This window comes from Eleutherodactylus coqui, chromosome 4, assembly GCF_035609145.1.
Source record: "Eleutherodactylus coqui strain aEleCoq1 chromosome 4, aEleCoq1.hap1, whole genome shotgun sequence".
Taxonomy (NCBI): Eukaryota; Metazoa; Chordata; class Amphibia; order Anura; family Eleutherodactylidae; genus Eleutherodactylus; species Eleutherodactylus coqui.
The window spans coordinates 258,375,035-258,392,673 of record NC_089840.1 but is presented as its reverse complement, the minus strand read 5'-3'; the positions used below and the strand labels follow the sequence as shown (position 1 = coordinate 258,392,673).

The window sequence follows — 17,639 nt, the reverse complement described above, 5'->3', positions numbered from 1 at the left end:
AAAAAAGTGGCCGTAATTGACGTTTCCAAGCGCTTCCGTTTTATTGTTGCAATGCAAGAGGTTTTGTAGTATAGCAACCCCCCTTTTCAAAACCAACAATTCGAAATCCACCGCTTGCGTGATACGTCTATCCGAATAAAACATTCAAAAAAAGGTTATTATGACAAACTACATGCTCAGCGTTGGGACCCCATTAGTAACATTTAACCCTTTGCAATCCAATTTTAGTTTCAGGGTTTCCTAGGGGGCTTTCTTTTTTTACCATTATACAATGGCGCCATCTGCTGGCTATAGCAAGTACTGCACTATGTGACATTCTGAAGAGGCCCCCCGACAACAGAGCGGCCAGTAATCTACAGTAAGAATACCCTGCCGGACGTCTTCTGATATCGGAGCTGTACAGCCTTCAATCATAATGTCTTTAGACGTCAGACAGTGGATTGGAAAGGGTTAAGTATAATGCGTCTTTTATCCAGCTGGCTGTGCCGGAATTTAAGCGTTAAAAAGTTGCAAACTTTTGCACAAGTCATACTTGAGCAGAAACTTGCAGCTTTTTGTCCTTTTTGTTCCCGACTCTCCACTTTTCTAAAAGTGGGTAGGGCTTAATGAAAAGGGGGTGTGGCCTTTCTACAGCCTGTTGTATTTAATGTAATTTGCATCAGAAACCAACATAAATTACAGTGGAAATCCACGCCAACTCATAGCTGGCATAGATTTCACATTCTGGAGCACCAACTGGCCAGACATATGCCAAAGATATTAAGAGATGCTAGCCTTCTAATTTGGCGCACTTCACTCCACTTAAGTCTTTACTTAGACAAACATGTAAAATTCTGGTCTGTATATATTTTCCCTTTAGTGTTTCAACATTTTAGTTTGCGAACCCTGTATACAGCTTGTCCTGCTCTCAGCTGAGAAGTAGATATAATTGTATCTGGTCTAAACAATGCTCTGTGAGCTAAACACAGCAGCAGCAGCTGCACAAATCTCTTTGCTAGTTTTGATATAATGTATAATTCTGGAGTTAAGTTCGTTAAGCTCACAGGGCATTGTATAGACTTGATGCAACTGTATCCACTCCTCAGTTGTATCCTGTCTTGACAATGCTCTGTGAGCTAAACAGCTGTACTGTAGACTGATGCATTGTAGCAAACTAGCAGAGAGATTTGTGCAGGTAATGTATTTGGCCGCCTGTACACTGCCGGATTTGCATTGCAGAAACCGGAGCGAGAGTCTGCCTCCGGATTCCCCAGCAAGTACCGCCAATAGCATGCTATGGAAAATCGTTTTTGCCTGCTCACGAGCAGAAATCAATTGCGCTTTTCTTCTCACTGGGAAAAATCGCAGCATGCCCTCTTTTGAGGCGGATTCTGTGTGGACGGCTCCCATTGAAATCAATGATCCGCATTATCGCCTAGCGACGGCGTGGCATAATCTGTACTGCACATGTACGACAGCCGGCACATCCGCAGTACAAATACAGAAGACTGTGGACAGTTACACGGTGGTCACCGGCCGGCCACAGTGTCGGATTCCGCTGCAGAATCACCCATGCGGAATCCGACCCACCCTTGTGCAGGCGGCCTTCAGCTCACAGAGCATTGTCTGGAGTGGATACAAATGTATCTACTTCCTAGCTGAGAGCAGTACTAACTAGCTGTGTACAGGATTTGTAGGCTGTGCACTCACAGCCCGATATCGCGCTTACCAACATTTATTTTCCCTGCGGATGGGAGGTGTTTTTGTTTCAAAACCGCCTCACATCAGCCGCGGCAGAGGATCACTGAGTTTCTCCCATTGTTTTCAGTGGGAGACCTTGTATCGCAAACTCTGTATACAGCTTGTCCTGCTCTCAGCCGAGAAGTAGATACAATTATATCCAGTCTAGACAATGCTCTGTGAGTTAAACACAGCAGCAGCAGCTGCACAAATCTCTGCTACTTTGCCACAATGTATCAGTCTGCAATCCAGCTGTTTAGCTCACAGAGCATTTTCTAGACTGGTTACAATTGTATCTACTTCTCAGCAGGAAAGCACACGTTGGTGAGCGCAATATTCTCACCCGTGTGTGGGTAGTCTAAGGGGGAAATAAACCAATGTATAAAATGCTGCTCAATGTGTATTTTCCCCTTTAGTGTTTGAATTTCTCACCGGTTTCAACACAGCTGTAAGTGAATCAGAACACTCATGTTAAATGCACAGCCTACAAACCCCCTACACAGCTAGACGTAGATACACTTGTATCCGGTCTAGACAATGCTCTGTGAGCTAAGTACATCAGCTGCATAAATCTCTGTACTAGTTCGCTCTGTGAGCTGAACAGCCGGAACTCCACAATTATACATTGTGGCAAACTAGCAGTGGGATTTGTACAGCTGCTGCTGATGTATTTAGCTCACAGAGCATTGTCTAAGAATATTCTATTCTGACAACAAACTATATTAATATCTAGAAAACAGTAAAGAATTGAAGCACAAAGTATGTTAGAAAGTTGTAGAACTTTTCCGGTTTTATTTATGCTTATGCATGATCTTGTATTTGTGGGGAAGCTGGAAGGAAATATTGTATCTAAAGTCGAAGCAGAGGGCACATTGCTCATGTTACGAAATTTTAGTAACCCAGGTCATCTATTACCACATGATGAATAAAATACTTGTGGCATTTGCAGTTGAGGGAAATGATACTGACTGGGTTGGTACGTGTCCAAATACTCCCACATTGCTGACCTCTGCATGTTTTTTTTTTTTCTTTTTTGTTCCTCTTACAGGGCATTTACAGTTTGGGAACAATGAAGAGCCACCATACTTCTGATACAGGCTACAGTCCCCAGTCACCCAGCAGAAGTGGTGGCACACCTGAAGAGACCTGCTGCCTGTCATGCCCCCTCATTGTCATTGCTGCTCTTAGGTACTGCTATGCCAGGTGAGGTTCAGGCTGCGATGTGGACGTCTCAGTGTCTTATGAGTTGCAAAATTAACTGCTGTACAACGTACTAAGTCTCCGGCGATGGGCATGCTTCCACACAGGAGCAGCCAGTGGAGACTCTGGAAGAGATTTGGCAGAAGGACCTTGTGCAGTTTGCTTCTGGCTGTCATAATCACTTTATTGGTGATTGCATCTTACGCACTTTCGGGAGGGCGATCGGATCTGATCCAGATGCTCTCTGCCTCCTTCTCAAGAGACTTTGCTTTCAACTCCAACCAATCTGGTACAGAAAGACCAAAGGAGGTCGCTCAAGCCATTAAGGAGTGTAACATAAACCTTACCTACACCACTCCGCACATAGGGAATTCCTTCCTGGATAAAGGAGAGCTCCATCTAACGCCCCGGCGGATCCCAACCGCAGCAGAACTGGAGCAATATGAGCCTCATGTAAGTACAGAAACTTATTCAAGAACGCTATCTTTTCTCCTTAGGGAGAGCGTCTAGAAGGTAAGTCAATGAGAAGACTTTTAAGGCCATTCATGCTCCTCTGGGTAATATGCAGATAAGGGAGATGGAACAATACCTCTACAGTGCCACCTTTTGGAAGGCAGCATTGCTGCAATTAGAAGGTTATTGGACAATCACTTGAAGATTCCTCCTGCCCGACCTACTACAAAATGCTCCTCCGCCAGACATCCCATTTAATCTCACAGAGCTCTTACGGTAAAGCCTTCATTAGCTCTATCTGGGGAATGTTCTAAGCATCAGCTTAATTACCAAGCGTAGTAGTCATTAATAATGAATCTGATAAGGAGCTAAGCAGTGAACGGGTCAATGGTCCATGATTATCATATTTGTGCATGGGATTAAAATCCTTTGATGGGGCATCCTATGGTTCTCAGTGATTTCGTACGTTTCCTAATCTTGGTGTATGATGAAGACGTCTTCCATTGAACATTCTTCGCATCATACACCAAGATTAGGAAACATACAAAATCACATAGAACCATAAGATGCCCCATCAAAGGATTTTAATCATGCACAAATATTCAATAGCAATGGTGAAATCTCAATATCGTGGAATGTGCGACTAACGGGGTCGTTCTGCCCACATAGTGTGAATAGGAATTTCAAAATCCCATTTGCACGCATCGTGGTGTCATTATTGCTTTTTGTCAATGCAGAATCTGTTACAACAAAAAAGACTCGTATTTAATAACATGTAACAACAAGCTTACTACATACCTGTCGTCCTCCCACCAAGATGCAATGAAAGACGCGGCTTATTCTGCAGCTATGGAATTCCACTGCAATACCCCAGATGTCTGCATGTGGGTTTTGGTGCAGAATTATTCCGCTAGCTTGAAAGCACCCTTAAATGATGAATGAGAATTTGTAACTCGTGGTATGTTATCGCTTCACCTGTAAAATATACAACATGCAGAATGTTGGTGGACGACGCTTTCCCTGCAGGTGTGCATCAGGAAGACCTTTTCTGATAGTGTGGCTTCTCAAGCAATCTTTTTGCAGGATCCAGATATTGTTTCCAATGCTGTAAAGGTGACTTACTATTGTTTTATCGACATATGTAAGAATTGTAGAGCTTGTTGACCACTAGACGCTTCTTCGACACAATCAAAGAGATTTCACCCCGTTACCAGAGTCTAAGAGGGGCGCATTATTGGGATGCGGGAAGGTGGATGGCCGTATTGATGAATTGTCCCCCACCGGCCTTTCTGACCAGACTGTTAAGGGGTGTTGGAACTAGTAGATGGGGGCACAGAGGTTGACCGGGCTCAGAACCCCCGACCTCTAGTATAGAGGAGCATCTGACCAGACTGTTAGGAGGTGTTGGGACCAGTGGCTGTGTGAGGGCACACAAGGTGACCGGGCTCAGGACGCCCCCTACAGACCATCAATAGAGAGGAGCGTCTGACCAGACTGTTAGGGGATGTTGGGACCAGTGGATGGGGGCACACAAGGTGACCGGCTCAGGATGCCCCTGCAGACTAACAGTAGAGAGGAGCATCTGACCAGACTGTTAGGCGGTGTTGAGACCAGTGGATGAGGGCACACAAGGTGACCGGGCTCAGGACCCCCGACAGACCACCAGTAGAGAGGAGCGTCTGACCAGACTGTTAGGTGGTGTTGGGACCAGTGGGTGTTTGAGGGCATACAAGGTGACCGGGCTCAGGACCCGCCGATAGAACGCCAGTAGAGAGGAGCGTCTGACCAGACTGTTAGGGGATGTTGGGACCAGTGGGTGTGTGAGGGCACACAAGGCGACCGGCCTCAGGACCCCCCGACAGACCACCAGTAGAGAGGAGCATCTGATTGCCCAACAAGCAGGAGCAGCTCCAACTGTTAGGTTGTCCGTCATCCAGAGACAGGTGACACCATTGTTACACCCCTGTGTCTATCTGAACCATTTCCAGGTGCTTACCTGAAGGACATTAAGGCCTCGGGATAATAAATATTTAAAATCCACAGCGTTTCTCCCGCACGCGGATCTGCGCCCCATAGGGATGCATTGGACACCCGCAGGTAGTTAAATGCCTGTGGATGTCATTTTCCCCTTCGGGTGCGAATCCGCGTGCGGGAAAAAAAACGCAACAGTTTTATTCTTATTTCCAGCCTCATGTCCGCGGGGCAGGAGGGACCCGCTGCGGGATTCTGCATGGAGAATCCGCGGCAGACCTGATTTTCCCCGTAGACATTAAGCCTTAGTCTCACGGCGCCCATTACATGTACGGCCTTTGATGCCCACTGTTGCCTCCATTTACAGTGGTGTCGTGAACAACTAAACTGGACGCTACAAACTGGAATCGGGTTGTCTTCAGTGGTGAATCCAGACTTAGTTTGGGTACTGACGACGGCAGTGTTCCTGTCTGGAGACCTCGGGGTGAATGCCACAATCCTGCCTTTGCTGTGGAGCGGCACACTGCCCCTGCTGGTGTAATGGTCTGGGAAGCCATCACATACCACAGTCCGTCACCCCTAGTGGTGGTACGAGGGACAATGACCGCTCAGCAATATTTTCAGGACATCCTGCAGCCACATGTATTCCTCTCATGGCGGCTTCCAGCAGGATATTGCTCGGCCGCAGACACAAGGGGGTCACAGGAGCCCCCACAACGTTGTCACACTTCTGTATCCTGTTCCGTCTCCAGATTTGTCTCCAATAGAACTTCTACAGCCTACGAGTTTCCGCGATCAAGAGTCTCAGTAACAGCCAATGTGGATTGATATGCCGCAGAATACCATATGGAACCTGTATGCCTCCTTGCCCGCCCGTATCACATCTTGTATCCAAGCTAGAGGCGGCCCAACAGGATACTAGAGCCTCCATTCCCATCCATATCACATCTTGTATCCCAGCTAGAAGCGGTACAACAGGGTACTAGAGCCTCCATACACGCCTTTATCACATCTTGTATCCAAGCTGGAGGCGGTACAACAGGATATTAGAGCCTCCATGCCCTCCGTAACACAGCTTGTATGCAAGCTAGAGGCGGTACAACGGTACTAGAGCCCCCATGCCTGCCCATATCACATCTTGTATCCAAGCTAGAGGCGGTACAACGGTACTAGAGCCCCCATGCCTGCCCATATCATATCTTGTAGCCAAGCTAGAGACTGTACAACAGGGTACTAGAGCCTCCATGCCCACCCATATCACATCTTGTATCCAAGCTAGAGGCTGTACAACAGGGTATTAGAGCCTCCATGCCCGCCCATATCACATCTTGTATCCAAGCTAGAGGCGGCACAACAGGGTACTAGCGCCTCGGTGCCCGCTTATATCACATCTTGTATCCAAGCTAGAGGCGGTACAACAGGGTACTAGAGCCTCCATGCTTGCCCGTATCACATCTTGTATCCAAGCTAGAGGCGGCACAACAGGGTACTAGCGCCTCGGTGCCCGCTTATATCACATCTTGTATCCAAGCTAGAGGCGGTACAACAGGGTACTAGAGCCTCCATGCTTGCCCGTATCACATCTTGTATCCAAGCTAGAGGCGGTACAACAGGGTACTAGAGCAACCATGACCATCCGTATCACATCTTGTATCCAAGCTAGAGGCGGTACAACAGGGTACTAGAGCCTCCATGCCTGCCCGTATCACATCTTGTATCCAAGCTAGAGGCGGTACAACAGGGTACTATAGCCTCCATGCCCACCCATATCACATCTAGTTTCCAAGCTAGAGGCGGTACAACAGGGTACTAGAGCCTCCATGCTTGCCTGTATCACATCTTGTATCCAAGCTAGAGACAGTACAACAGAGTACTAGAGCCTTCCTTCCAGGGGTCAGTTTTCTGCAATTATTAAAGGGGTTCTGACATGAATAATGTTTTTATGCTTTAGCAGCCATTGTTCCCTGGTCTGCCTAATGGACACAGGGAACCCATGGTTTAATGGCTGCTAAAGCATAAAAAGATAACACTTACCTGTTCTTCTGTTGTTGTTGACATCGGGGGGGTCATCTCCCGGCAGGCGCTGCTCCTCCTCTTCTGTCTGCACGAGCCGCGCCGCTCCGGGATCGCGCGCATGTGCAGTGGAGAGGTGCCCTCTGACAGGAGTCAGGACGGGCTGCGTCTCCACTGCGCATGCGCAGCACTCCGGAGTTCAGCCAGACGGACGGGCCGCCCACAGCAAGCACTGCTTGTGACGTGCTTGCTGTGGCGGTCCGTCCGTTGACCTCGGAAGTGCCTGACGGACGGACCAGAGCAGGAAGCGGTCTTTTTGACCGCTCCTGCTCTGCTTTAAAGGCACAGAAGAAGATGCCGGCTGGAGGGGACATGCCTGGCGATTGGGCCAGGCCAGGCAAGGTGAGTACATTTTTTTTTTTTTGATGTCAGAACCCCTTTAATCCTTTTGCTCTGATATTGTAATTACTTACTTATATCAACATTACAATCACACAGTTTCATTCGAATCTGACAACTTCTTCTAGATTTTTTTCACCTCCTGGATTGTTTTTTTTTACAATGAGTGTATGTAGAACAAAACATCAGTCAAATCCCTGAAGCCTGGTACTCCACAAGACATATGTGCAAGTCAAGACTGAAATAGCCAAAACCTCAGAGCCTATAATGAAGTACAGTCCGGGTTCAAAGGGTAACACGACATCAAAACAGGTACATCAAAAGATGTGGTGTTCCAAAAGTATGCATGACTGAAAAGGCTCCAAAAAAAGGAAGCAATACAAATACTTGCTACAATAGCATAAAGCTGCACGGACTGCTTCTGTATTCATTTTCCTCTTTTGTGCAGATATTTTTGTGTCATGTACAATTCTGAACACTACATCTTTTGATGTACCTGCTTTGATGTTGCGTTACCCTTTAAATAAAAATTGCACCAGAATCCAAGTAGCATAGTATGTTAGGGCAAAAAAGACATATGTCCATCTAAATTTAGCTTATTACTCCCACAATGTTGATCCAGAGGAAGGCAAAAAACCCAATGAGGTAGATGCCAATTTTCTTCGTTTAAGGAAAAAAAATCCTTCCCTGGATCACCAACCCTTCTGAATTCATAACTGAATATTACATAATATTATTACACTCAAGAAAGACGTCCAGGCCCCTCTTGAACTCTTATATCAAATTTGCCACCACCACGCCCTCAGGCAGAGCGTTCCATAGTCTCACTACTCTTACAGTAAAGAACCCTCTTCTATGTTGGTGTAGAAACCTTGTTTTCTCTAGGCGTAGAGGATGTCCCCTTGTTACAGTCCTGGGTATAAATAGATGATGGGAGAGATCTCGGTATTGTCCCCTGATATATTTATACATAGTTATTAGGTCGCCACTCAGCTATCTTCTTTTCTAAACTAAATAACCCCAAGTTTAACTACCTCACTGGATTGTAGTCCTCCCAGTTTGTTTAGTACTTGAGTTGCCCGCCTTTGAACTTGCTCAAGCTGTGATAAGTCCTTCTTGAATACCGGTGTCCAAAATTGTAGACAATATGCCATGTGTGGTCTGACTAGTGACTTGTAAGGAGGAAGAACAATGTTTTTGTCATGTGCCCCTAGACCTCTTTTGATGCACCTCAAGCATTCTCATTTTATATACCAACCTTTATGCGGCACAGTATCAAACGCTTTGGAAAAGTCCAGATACACAAGATCCAATGACTCTCCCCGGTCCAGTCTAGAATTTACCTCCTCGTAGAAGCTGATCAGTTGGTTTGACAGGAGTGATCTCTCATAAACCCATCCTGATATGGAGTTATACAGCTATTTTCCTTGAGGTCCTCCAGGACAGCATCTTTTAGAAACCCTTCAAACATTTTACCCACAATAGAAGTAAGACTTACCGGCCTGTAGTTTCCTGATTCACTTTTTGACTCCTTTTTGAATATTGGCAGTACATTGGCTATGCACCAATCCACTGGAACAGACCATCACTATAGACTCCTTAAATATAAGAAACAACGGTCTGTCTATCACATTACTTAAAAGCGTGATGCTGGAAATCAAGCTAAACTAGTTACTGCTCATCAGCACAACCCCTCCTTGTATCGGTACAGAGCTGTTAAAGGGGTTGTCCCACGCCGAAACGGGGTTTTTTTTTTTCAACCCCCCCCCCCCCCCCGTTCGGCGCGAGACAACCCCGATGCAGGGGTTAAAAAAGAACACCGCACAGCGCTTACCTGAATCCCCGCGCTCCGGTGACTTCTTACTTACCTGCTGAAGATGGCCGCCAGGATCTTCTCCCTCGGTGGACCGCAGGGCTTCTGTGCTTTCCATTGCCGATTCCAGCCTCCTGATTGGCTGGAATCGGCACGTGACGGGGCGGAGCTACACGGAGCCGGCATCCTGCACGAGCGGCCCCATTGAGAAAAGAAGAAGACCCGGACTGCGCAAGCGCGTCTAATTTGGCCATTAGACGCCGAAAATTAGTCGGCTCCATGGAAACGAGGACGCTAGCAACGGAGCAGGTAAGTGAAAAACTTCTTATAACTTCTGTATGGCTCATAATTAATGCACAATGTACATTACAAAGTGCATTAATATGGCCATACAGAAGTGTATAGACCCACTTGCTGCCGCGGGACAACCCCTTTAAGGATATTAAACTCCAGTTAGATGTTATTCTATCTGAGCGAACAGAAGAAGCGTTGCGATGGACCGAGGCCACCTACTATATATGGGTCAATAAGCCAGAGAAGTTATCATCACAGATGTTAAGGAATAGACAGAGGATCAACCAAGTGTACAGTATCCAGATTAGGTCTGGACTTTCCTCTTCTCATCCATCCAAAGTTTACGAGACCTTTTGCAATTTCTGTAATTCCTTGTATACAGAACCCAATGTGGATTGTACCCCATCCATCATCCGTTTGTTTGATTCAGTTCATCGTCCCACTTTATCACAAGCTGTCTTCCCACTTTAACAGAAATCTTGTGATAAACGGTCTAAACTAGGAAAAGCTCCAGGGCCGGGTGGCTTCACAGCCTTCTATTGTAACGAATTTCTTTCCAGTCTATCTCCCCATAATGTTAACTACTGCAGTCCTATTCATGCTCCATGCCTCCTGACTTTCTGGATGCCATAAATACAATTATCCCAAAACCAAATAAGAACCCTTCTCATCCGGCAAATTATTGCATCATTTTTCTTAATAATATAGATACTGGCCTCCCACACTGGGGGCCACGTTTAAATACCCTCTTACCTAATCTGACCACGCAGATCAGGTCATGTTTGTACCAGGCCACTAGGCCTCTGATAATATCTGCAAGGTATTAGATATAATATCTTGGGCTAATACTACTTCAACAACAATTTCTGTATTATCATTAGCTATTGAAAAAGCGTTCAATTGTGTCTCTTGAACATACAGGTTTGTAGATGTTGTGGCAGTTCTGGAATTGCTGCCTTGCTGATAGTCTGGTGCTGGTTTTGGAGTTGGCTCAGTGGGTGTGGTATTAGGTGTGACGTGCTTAGTCGCACTTGTGAGTAATTCTAGGGCTATTTAACCTGGACTGATACTGACCTGAACTGCAGTTGATTTTCAGTCTCTGCCTGGCTGAGCCAGCATTCAGAGCTCAGGTCCTGGAGCGTTCAGTTACCGGCTGCATCTCAAGCTAAGTACATCACTTGTTATTTCTAGTTTTGGTTTTCTTGTATTTTTCCTTTCCCATGTAGGGTTAAGTAGGGGCCGAGGTACACAGTCAGGGTTGTCCTTATTGGGGCGATTGCCCTGCATTCAGGCAGGGCCCTTCCTTGTGTTTGGTTATATATGGACAGTGTTTTCCCATATTTTGATTCTATCCCTGATTTGTTATTTGTTCATTTGTGGGAGATCTGCGGGTGACAAATCCAGCGCGTCCTGGATGGACATAACTACGTAGAATGGTATTCTCAGGCCCCTTTTTGCAGCCCCTTATACTCTTCTCCAGTTGTTTACCTTAAACTTCGATCTGCTACTCCTATTGTTATTGGGTGAGGTAATAGGCAGTGATGCCCTCTCTCACCTGCCCTCTTTACCCTCCTCATGTCCTTATTGGGGCGATTGCCCTGCATTCAGGCAGGGCCCTTCCTTGTGTTTGGTTATATATGGACAGTGTTTTCCCATATTTTGGTTCTATCTCTGATTTGTTATTTGTTCATTTGTGGGAGATCTGCGGGTGACAAATCCAGCGCGTCCTGGATGGACATAACTACGTAGAATGGTATTCTCAGGCCCCTTTTTGCAGCCCCTTATACTCTTCTCCAGTTGTTTACCTTAAACTTCGATCTGCTACTCCTATTGTTATTGGGTGAGGTAATCGGCAGTGATGCCCTCTCTCACCTGCCCTCTTTACCCTTCTCACGGAGCCTTTAATAATTCTTATTTGGCATAGCCCAAACGCAATGGGCATTCCCATTAGCACTACAGTGTATGAGGCAAATTTATTCGCTGATGAGTTATTAGGTATTTTTAACCAAACCCCTTACTTTTCTTCCCAATTGTTTTAATATTTCGGATAGATTTTCTGAGGCTTCAGGTCTTAAAAATTAATCAGACAAAATCTGCAAAATTTTTTTTAACTGTACTTCAAATGCAAAAACTTATTATTGCTAACTTTTTGGATTTTGGTAGAAAAGTTCTATTTCGTGAACTACCGAAAGATCTACAGAGCTATCAAAAGTGATCTTCTTACTTGGAATTGCCCGCATCTTTCCTGGATGGGAAGGATTAATGCTGTAAAAATGGTTATACTCCTTTGCTTGTTATATTTCTTTCTCACCTTTACCATTCCTGTCCCTGTTTGAGATTTAACATCCTTACAAAAAGAGGTGTTTTATTTAAAATAATCGCCGCCCACGTATTCTTAAAAATATCATGGATTTGCATAAAACAGTAGGTGGCCTATCTATACCAAATTTAGTCTACTACTTCCACCGGGATTACTCCCTAATGACTTTACGTGGTGGTTCCCGATGGGTCTCACGAAGGTACATAAGTTTACTTCTAACTATAAAGTTATGTCTGTAACTGTCTTCTAAGACTTAATTTCAGCCTCTAAATTCATCAAGTTTTCTCATCTTTCTATTAGCTCGGGAGGAGTCAATTTCCTACTCGATGTTGGAGTCTATGGCTATATATACTTCCTTGCGTACAGGGTTATTATCTTTATTATATGGTGCTATTAACGCTCCCTCTCAGGACTCTAAATTGCCCTTTTATGCTGCAGTGGGAAGCGTACATTCATAGAACCATGTAGTGCTTGAGGTCATGCTGTGAGGTCCTTTCTGAAGGAAGTTGGCAGGTAACTCTGCCTAAGACCGCATGAAAAATTCTCCACAGGTCTTACTATGTCCCTGTACGACTTCTTGCAGTCTACCCATCTGCATTCCCATGCTGCTTTCTGGGCTACCAACATCAGGGTATTACGTACCATATATGTTGGTCATGTCCAGTGGTAGAACGTTTATAGTCGCAGGTAGTTACGTTGATAGAGAGTATAACCAACGCTTTATGCCCTATAATTACCTTCTGCATAGTTCTTAGGAGATAAGCCCATTAATATGTCTAATTCGACATTCTGTCTAGCTCAGTGTATCTTGCTGGCCACCCGGATCCATATTGCCTCAAAATAGCAGATTACTGCTCTTCTTCAGCTTTCAGCAGTTATGTCTCAAATTAATATGATTATGTTATATCAGAAACTTAAATGCGTTACGAGAAGATAAATGAGAGCACCTTTGGAAGCTGTGGCTATCCTCCTCTCATGCTCCAGCTTTTTTCTGGTGGACTGAACGGGCAATCCACCCCTGGCGTCACAGCTCCCTGGTTGGCAATCACTGGATTAACCAGTGCTGTCCATGTGAGCAGCAGCGGCCAGTCAGATTAATAGGTAGTGACTACCACTTAGACTATCAATGCATACTAATACACAGTAGCTAGTCAGAGATGTGGTAAAGCCATTTTTTAAGGGGTACGTCTTGGTGCACCCAATGTATAACTTTAAGAGTGGTTGCCATTGTTTTTATTACGTGCAAAGGGAGAATGATGATGCCTCCTCCCTAACAAATTTGTTTAGTCTTTAGGGTGCGCTTTGACATTTCGGTAACTGCAGTGTGGCCACAACCTCCCCCATACATGACTGCCGATGACCACAAGATCTTGCTGAAAATGCAGGCTAGATTGCTTGACCATTGGGTGAGCAGGGTCACATACTAATACACATTGTACATCAGGTAGTCAGAGAATTGGTACGGCTATTTTTGTTTTTGAGGCCAGTTTTGTTCTGCATGTACGGCTCCCAATGAATGCAGTGTGAGCTGTGCCTGCAGTACCAAACTGCGCCACTACAATACAGACGGAGCTATCTGCTTACTGTCCATACTGAATGCAGTGTCTGGAAACAGCTGATCTTCACGGATCCTGAGCGACACACCCCTGCCAATCAACTATTGATGGCCATCTACAGTAAAAGTCCCGGAGAACCCTTTTAAGGGCCCATATATTCTATGGGTTCTGTAGTCTGGATCTGTGACATGCAGACTTTGCTGCAATTTTGGAATTTTTTGGCATGCCATAATTGTGAAATATATCCCTAATTGTGTAATGCTGGATTACCATTCGAAATTCCCATTCAGGACCCTAGAAAAGTTGGGTTACAATCCTCTTGCAGGTATGATGGCGGCCATAGTGGGTGTCATTCAACTTTTCCGGAATATAATGTAGATGAGAAATGAATAGAATAGAAGGATTTGTCTCGTCTGCAGAAAGTAAACTTTAGAAACTTTACCGTAACTTTTTGTGTTCTCTTTCCCCCTAGCTCTTCTCTGTCATACCGCGCCAATTCCTTCACTCGTGCCAAAGTCCTTGCTGGTACCATGAATACAATGGAAACGTCAGCAGTGATCCCTATGGGACCAACGCCTATTCTTTGTACGCCAAGCGTTTACACAACATATTTGAGGACATGAGAAGAAGGTTCTGGTCGCGGCTTACCGTAAGGGACAGTCGTTACTATCGGCTGCGGTGTTTGCCTCACTTTTACATTATCGGGCAGCCCAAGTGTGGAACTACTGACCTCTACGACCGTCTACGACTACACCCCAACGTCCACTTCTCGGTTATCAAGGAGCCGCATTGGTGGACGCGGAAACGATTCGGTGAGCTGACACTTTGTGTTTCATCATGACATTAACACTGCAAATACTGTCATTTCCTTTAACGAAGCTTGGGAAAGAGTGAGGAGGAGGAGGAGGAGGAGGAGGAGGAGTGACGCTGGCGGCTGTGCTGGTAAATAAGAGGAAGGAAAAGTCGTCATCTTGTGAAATCATATCTAAGATGACAATCGCTAACGGTAGCCGTGAACATGCCGAAGTGAGATTGTCACCAGTCCTGCATGAAGTGCAAACATTTATTGTCAGCTGCTACTTTCCACTGCAATAACAGCCGATTGCGGTGCGTCCAGCTTCAGATACAACTACCCCGGCAATCAGTTGATCGAAAGGCGGGTTTAGTTTACAGTGAGATGCATGTTTGCATGCAGAATTAAAGGGACTTTTACAATTGATGACCTATCCCCAGGAAAGGTCATCAATAGGTGATCAGTGGGGGTCCACCAGTCAGGATCTCCTCCGATCAGCTGATCACTGGGCTCGCTGTATGTGGACAGCGCTGGAAGCAGATGCAGATACTGCAGGCACAGCTCTCAGTTGATTGGTGGCGTTACTGAGAGATGCCCACCGATTGACCATTAGTGTCCTATCCGGAGAAAAGGTCATCAATAGTAAAGGTCCAGGAGAACCTCATTCACCTACATAAAGTGTGTAAACCTGTTGGATTACCTATACCGATCCTGAATTACGGCTTGTGTTAAAGTACACAGCTGCATTCACAATTCTGCAGGCTTCAGAGTTTAAGGGGGTTGTCCAATTGTAAACTACTGATAGCCTATCAGCAAGATAAGTCATCAGTAGTAGATTAACGGGGGTCTGTTGCCGGGGAACCCGCCAATCCGTTGTTCACTAGCCCTGTATGCTTGTGCATTGAGCTGACTTCTGCAGGAAGCAGACAGCTCTGTACTCACTACAGTGGCCAGGCTTGGTATTGCAGGCCTAGCTTACATTGAAGTGAATGGGAGCATAGCCTGCAATGCCAAAGCTGGCCACTGCATTGAGAACAGAGCTGTCTGCTTCCTGCAGAAGTCAGCTCAATGCACAAGCACACTGACCGAACAAACAGCTGATTGACAGAGGTCCCAAGTGGCAGGCCCCCACTGATCTATTATAGATGGCCTATCCCCCTGATAGGCCATCGATAGTTTACAACCGGACAACCCCTTTAAAGACTCCCAGCATTCTTTACTTCTCAACATCTACACAGACTGGTGAAATACATTTAAATACTTTAATCACATAATGCTGCTATTGTAATATGCCATATTCTGTACTGATGTACTTCTTGAGATATCAGGCCCCGTGGGCACCCCGGCATAAAGCTGGGATGTAGGTGCAAACTTTTTTGATTTTCTTATTGATCTATCGCTGCCTACAGATGGTATGCACCTCTCAAACCGATCATTTAGGCTTGTTGCAAGTGCACAACCACTGGCCCAGGGCCATATAGGGCCCACAATGACGTCCTGGGGGCCATCATGTGTGGGAACTTTCTTGACCCTATGTCTAGCACTTTATAGGGTAGAGGGCTGTGTACCCTGTCATAAACCACTTTTAGGGTACCTTGCATAGGTGTGGATTGTGATGCGGACTCGCGACAAACCTCACCCCTTCAATTGAAAGGGCGAAATCTGCTGCAGTTCTGTATTAAAAACTGCATCAATGGTGTGGGATTTGATGCAGATTTTGGTGCGGATCCGCACCAAAATCCACTATGTGTAAACATACCCAGAGAGCCACAAGCATGCATGGTCTTCTTCTAAGTGAAGTGGAACTCCAACTTTTTAGACATCCGAAAGGGTTATTCCCATCTTGTAAATTATTGTATAATGCTAGTATATGCCCGGTGGGGGTCTGACCTCTGGGACCCCTCTGACCTTGATAATGAAGAGGATGCAGTTTTAAGCTCTCGCTCACGACCTGAAGGTTGCAAGTTCAATCTCCACTTGGTTCAGGTAGCCGGCTCAAGGTCAACTTCGTTGGCTAAATGAGTACCCAGCTTGGTGGGTACTTGGGGGGTAATAAATTACCTGAAAGCGCTGCGGAATAAGTTGGCACTATACAAATAATAAGATTTATTGCAGCCGCCCCATTCACAGCAAATGGTAGGGGCACCACTGTGTAATAGGGAAGGGAGGTGGCCTGCAAACCAAGACTGCATACCCTTCATTCTCAAGATCAGTGTGGTCCCAGGAGGTCATAAAGTGATGGCAAGTATTGTTGACATGCCATCTTATATAATGCCGTTGGCCTTGGTATAATCTCGGCCTGATAAAGGTTGTGCCGTCTGCTCTAGTCCCAGGGATTATCTTGCAGACGTCTTGCGCTGACTCTTGATAAGACTCCGCACTGAGCACGTGTAGTTCTATTATGGTATGGATGGTTGTCGTCTTATCACATGTTTTCTATCTTAAGGAATTGTGAGATTAAAGGAGCCTTTCCATAAGCCGTTCCCACTGGAGGATTACCTCGACCTTTTTGATATGGCAGCACAGAAAATCCAAGACTTTCACAATGAAGACATCCTGTTAGATTCTGGACGGACGGATCAGATCCTCACAGGTAGGAGACGGCAGAGGAGCGGCACCATGATACTTGGACGCTTTCCTAGGGAACGATGGGATTACTATATCTATTTTTTCCTAGGAGAAGCCAGTGCGTCCACCATGTGGGACAACAGCGCCTGGTCCTACTTCTATGACAATGTCACCAACACGGAGCCGCCGGTGCTGATCCAGGACTTCATCCATGCTTTCCAGCCAAGGGCCAAGTTCCTGGTCATGCTGCGGGACCCTGTGGAGAGGTTACACCATTGTTAATTCTTCATCTCTTTTCTATAGTGACTGTTTATCCGTAGCTACATAGAAGTGATTGGGGTTTAGAAAAATCCTGATCTCATACAGCAGAAGCTCAGGAGATTTGGAAGTTTATGATTGTCAACTGTACGGAAACAGCAGCAATTTGTGACAAATCTCATGCGTTTTTTTTCTTTTTTTTTGCATTACGGTTCCTAGACACATGACACAAATCATTACATGTAAAGCATCCTTAGGCCTCGGTCAGATGAGTGCTGTTTT

General features: G+C 45.7%; 1 protein-coding gene across 2 annotated transcripts in view; it reads left to right on the top strand.

The window, feature by feature from the left end:
* Positions 1-17,639, top strand: part of CHST15 (carbohydrate sulfotransferase 15) — a 53,139-nt gene that overhangs the window by 22,563 nt on the left and 12,937 nt on the right. For both annotated transcript variants that reach the window (XM_066601165.1, XM_066601164.1), the window contains exons 2-6: positions 2,768-2,922; positions 3,027-3,372; positions 14,211-14,550; positions 16,978-17,124; positions 17,209-17,365. In XM_066601165.1, the coding sequence (XP_066457262.1) occupies positions 2,789-2,922; positions 3,027-3,372; positions 14,211-14,550; positions 16,978-17,124; positions 17,209-17,365 (1,124 nt within the window). In that variant the 5' untranslated portion in view covers positions 2,768-2,788. The remainder of the gene's footprint in view (positions 1-2,767; positions 2,923-3,026; positions 3,373-14,210; positions 14,551-16,977; positions 17,125-17,208; positions 17,366-17,639) is intronic.